Raw genomic sequence first — 4,793 nt, 5'->3', positions numbered from 1 at the left:
TTGTAGAGTTTTCATTAAATCTTTGTTTCAAGAAATTCAGATGTTTCGTAAATTGCAATAGTTTATGAAATATTTCACCATTCGGTAGACTTCTAGATAAAATCGTTGACAAAATCTGACAAATATCCTAAAAATCAGAGATTTCACAAAACCTTTCTGAAACAAAGTCAGCCGTATAGGGCATTTTGTGAAATTTCTTATTTTTAAAATTTTTAACTAATTTGAAAACCGTTTCTAGAAAATCAAATGTTTAGTAAATTTCAAAATTTTGTGAAATATTTCATTGAGAAAAGTGGAAAAATTTGCTAAAACTCAAAGTTTACACAAAACCACAAAAGATTACTGTAAAATTTTAATGAAATTTTTCATAAGGAATTGCAGATATTTCAACTTTTTATAGAGTTTTCATGAAGATGTTTAGTAAATTTTCAAAATTATGTGAAATTATCATTTAGTTGAGAAAAGTGAAAAAATGTTCGAAAAATTTTGCGAATTCTTAAGCAAATACATAATTTTTCTAGAGGTTTTGAGCAGATAGTAATAATTCACTTTGGGAAAATTAGAAAAATATACCAAAAGATCAAAGATTTCACAAAACCTAAAAATGTTTTAAAAATCAAAATTTTCATAAAACCTCAAAAAAGATTACTGTAGAGTTTTCATGAACTTGTTGTTGTGTTTATTTCAAAAGTTTAAATTTAATTAATTTATTTTTCAAAAAATCAAAAATACAAAAAACAAAAATGTAAAAGAAAAGAAATGAAAACTTAATTATTTTTAAAACATGATTTCAAAGCGCTTATACTTCAAGTATCACCATATCACTCCTCCTCCAGTGACAACGTCAGATATTGATTCGTACGGTTCCACCAGATCGAAGAACTCGATGTTGTAATTCTTGTTCCTCCTCATTTTTTAAAATAACAGTAGGTTTCAATCGATCTACAGAAATTGTCTTATGTTTACCATTAACATCAACCACAAATGTTTTTTCGGTTTTTGATATAACGGGGAATGGTCCTTTATAAGGAGGTTGGAGAGATGGACGAACTGCATCATCTCGAATAAACACGAAATCTGATTGTTGTAACTCTTTCGGTACGTATACTTGGGATTGGCCATGTCTTGCAACTTTTTTGGCTTTAATATTATCCATGTCTTCTCTAAGATGTTTAAACCATTCATTGTTAATGTTCTTTATTTTTAAATCAATTAAAAGTTCACCTGGTAGTGTAAGTTTCTTACCATATACTGATCCAGCGGGAGAAATGTTTAGATCATGGTTAATGGAAGACCTTAGACCCAACATAATTATTGGCAAAACATCTGACCAACGAGGGTTTGATGCACATAATTGCAGACTTTAGAGTTCGATGCCAACGCTCAACTTGTCCATTAGCCTGTGGGTGATAGGGTGTAGTATGCGTCACATTAATACCTAATAGTTTAGAAAACTCATTAAACAATGAAGATTCAAATTGACGTCCTTTGTCAGTGACAATTTGAGTAGGTACTCCAAATCTCGACATCCATCCACTTAGAAAAGCTTTTGCTACTGATTCAGCTGTGATATCACTTAATGGTATCGCCTCTGGCTAGCGTGTAAACCTATCGATGCAGGTTAGGCAATATCTATATTCACCTGACAGGGGCAGCGGACCTATTAAGTCTATACTGATGATTTTGAATCTTTCATCAGGAATAGGAAATTCTCCAATCGAGCTTTTTATGTGACGTTGAACTTTACACTGTTGACATTTACTGCATGATTTTGTCCAAGACGAAATATCCTTCTTCATATTAGGCCAAACGAATCTACTAGAAATTATTTTGATTGAAGATTTTGAACCAGGGTGAGAAATGTTGTGTAACATATCAACAACTGTTTTTCGAAAACGTTTTGTAATGTATGGTCTAATCCTTTTCGTCGAAATGTCATAAATAATTTTGTAGGAAGCGTTTGGCACTTGAAGTGCTTTTAATTCCAAACCTGTTGTTAACGATTTTTGCATGGATTGGCTGCTATTATTTCGAGATCATATGCACTATATCGCTTTTGAGTGTCTGACAACTTTTTTGAATAGAAACCTAATGGTTTCCATGCTCCATCAATACGTTGTTGGAGTACAGCACCTATTCCAACATCAGATGCATCCACCCATAGAGAAGTTTCTGCTGAGTCAATAGGGTATGAAAAAAGAGCTGCGGTTGCTAATTGGTTTTTACATTCCTCGAAAGCTTTTCGTAATTCAGGAGTCCACTGGATAATCCTTTTATCATTTTTTTTCGGTAAAAATTCAAAGTTCCTTGAAATCGACTTAAGTCGTTTATAGTTTTAGGTAAACTGAATTCTAGAATAGCTGCCACACGTTCTGGATTTGGTTTCAGTCCCTCTTGAATTATAAAATATCCCAAAAATTTTAAAGCAGGTTTACCAAATTCGCATTTATCGCAATTTATTGTCACTCCATACTCTCGCAGTCTGTTGAAAATTTGCCGTAGGTGGACCACCTATTCGGACCGAATGCTCTTCATCATCTTTTGATGCTACCACCATTCGGACCGAATTCTCTTCATCATCTTTTGATGCTACCAAAATATCATTGATATATGAAAAACAAAAGTCAAGGCCACGTAAAACTTCGTTAATGAACCGCTGGAACGTTTGTGCGGCATTACAAAGACCAAATGTAATTCGAATGAATTCAAATAACCCGAAAGAAGTTATAATGGCCGTTTTAGGAATGTCGCTCTCTTCAACTGGTATTTGAAAATATGCTTTAACCAAGTCGATTTTAGAAAATATTTTCTTACCGACAAGCATATATGCGAAATCTTGAATATGTGGAACGGGATAACGGTCTGGAACATTTACTTTGTTGAGAGCCCTGTAATCCCCACAGGGCCGCCACATATCGTTACCTTTTGGCACCATATGAAGGGGACTGGACCACGAACTTTTGGATGGTCGACAAATACCAAGATTTAGCATGTACTCAAACTCTTGTGTAGCAATTTTTAATTTTTCTGGAGACAATCTACGTGCTTTGGCATACACCTGTGACCCAGTTGTCTCAATGTGATGAGTTACTGCATGTTTAACTGGCGGCAGTTTATCGCTAGGTATTGTGACATCAACAAATTCCTTAAGGATTGATTGAAACTTACCAGAATCATACCAGTCGTTTTCAGATTTGTTGATGAATCTACTAAGCAGTTATTTTTGACATCAACTAGCAGTCCATAGTGTTTAAGAAAGTCTTATCCTATTATTGGGCGTGTTACGTCAGCCACAACAAATGACCAGAGGAATCTTCGTCGTAGACCAATATTGCAGTTGATAACTTTTTTACCATATGTTCGAATTGTTGTTTTGTTGGCAGCATAAAGAATAAATGAGTTTGGGGTTTTGATTTTTCTTCGTCTGTGGCAGGATATACGGATAAGTATGCCCCGGTGTCAATAAGGTACCTGAAATTCGACTCAATGTCTTGAATGAACAGGCGACTTATTTGTTGGCTAACTTCACCCGTCACCATAGGTGAAGTGCCTAGTTATTTTCCGATGATTTTAATGAACATGGTGGGCGACATTTTGTAGCTCTAGAACCAAATCTATGATGATAACAACAAAATGTTTTTTCAGAAGGAGAACGAGTTCGATTTCTTGGCAAATTTCTCGAAGAACTTCTATTGCGGCGACGATTACCGATTGAAAGTGCATCTAATTTGGAAAATATCTCTTGAATTGTATTTTCAAGGTTAGAAATTCTTTCATCATTATCTGCAGAAACAGCACTGATTGATATTGCCGAATCATTCTGGTCATAGATCTTATCGGCTATTAAACATAGTTTATCAATTGTATCATTACTAACCGATAAAATAGCTTTTGTCGTAGATGGAAGACGTTGAATCCATAATGTCATGAGCAATTCTTCCGAAACTTTGCCAGAAGCCAGCGTACGCATTTCACGTAGAAGTGTGGATTGTTTTTTATCGCCAACACTTACGTTTTCCAGAAGTTGACGCAGTCTTTTCTCTTCCGATTCAATAAACTCATCTAATATGGAACATTTAAGAGCTTCATATTTGTTTTCAGCGGGGCGCTTCCACAATATGATTAACATGGTTGAGGATGTTGCTCTCGATTGATCCAACCAATGTGTGGTATTTTGCATCTGCAGTAATTCCGGAAGTTACAAATTGGGATTCCAGCTGGCGAAACCATAGCTTGGGATTTTGACGCCAAAAAGGAGGTACACGTACAGTAACACGGGAAACTTCGGAGGGAATTAAAGATGAGGCAGATCCGAAATCTTCTGAAGTGGACATTTTTTTAATTAATTTAAATTATTGTCGTAGGTCACCAATGTTGTTGTGATTATTTCAAAAGTTTAAATCTAATTAATTTATTTTTCAAAAAATCAAAACTACAAAAAACAAAAATGTAAAATAAAAGAAATGAAAACTTAATTATTTTTAAAACAAAATTTCAAAGTGTTAATACTTCAAGTATCACCACAAAATCTTTGTTTCAAGAAATTCAGCTGTTTCGAAATTGCAATATTTTGTGAAATATTTCACCATTCGGTTGACTTCTAGATAAATTCGTTGACAAAATCAGAAAAATATTCTAAAAATTCAAAGATTTCACACAACATTTCTCAAACATGTCAACCGTATAGGACATTTTGTGAAATTTCTTATATTTAAAGTTTTTCACTAATTGGAAAATCTTTTCTAGAAAATCAAATGTTTAGTAAATTTTCAAAATTATGTGAAATTATCCTT

The 4,793-nt window shown here is 33.9% G+C and overlaps 1 protein-coding gene across 1 annotated transcript; it reads right to left on the bottom strand.

The window, feature by feature from the left end:
* Nucleotides 1–3,550: 3,550 nt before the first annotated feature.
* On the bottom strand, nucleotides 3,551–4,334 carry LOC119603631. The gene is made up of 2 exons (XM_037955738.1): nucleotides 4,269–4,334; nucleotides 3,551–4,180 (listed from the first exon to the last, which is right to left on the bottom strand). The coding sequence occupies exons 1-2, from the start codon at nucleotides 4,332–4,334 to the stop codon at nucleotides 3,551–3,553; spliced, it is 696 nt and encodes a 231-aa protein (XP_037811666.1).
* Nucleotides 4,335–4,793: the final 459 nt, after the last annotated feature.

Source organism: Lucilia sericata, unplaced genomic scaffold (assembly GCF_015586225.1).
Source record: "Lucilia sericata isolate MDLA Ls3-8-SP2 unplaced genomic scaffold, ASM1558622v1 Contig000319F_arrow, whole genome shotgun sequence".
In the NCBI taxonomy this organism is placed as follows: domain Eukaryota; kingdom Metazoa; phylum Arthropoda; class Insecta; order Diptera; family Calliphoridae; genus Lucilia; species Lucilia sericata.
Note: the sequence above shows the minus strand (reverse complement) of the source record. Positions and strands in the feature narration are given on the sequence as shown.

Bases quoted from the DNA above. Each gene is read 5' to 3' on its own strand.
- LOC119603631 (XM_037955738.1), bottom strand. From the start codon at position 4,334: ATGTCCACTTCAGAAGATTTCGGATCTGCCTCATCTTTAATTCCCTCC. The intron at 4,181-4,268 runs GTACGTGTACCT...GAATTACTGCAG, and splicing joins CCGAAGTTTCCCGTGTTACT to ATGCAAAATACCACACATTG.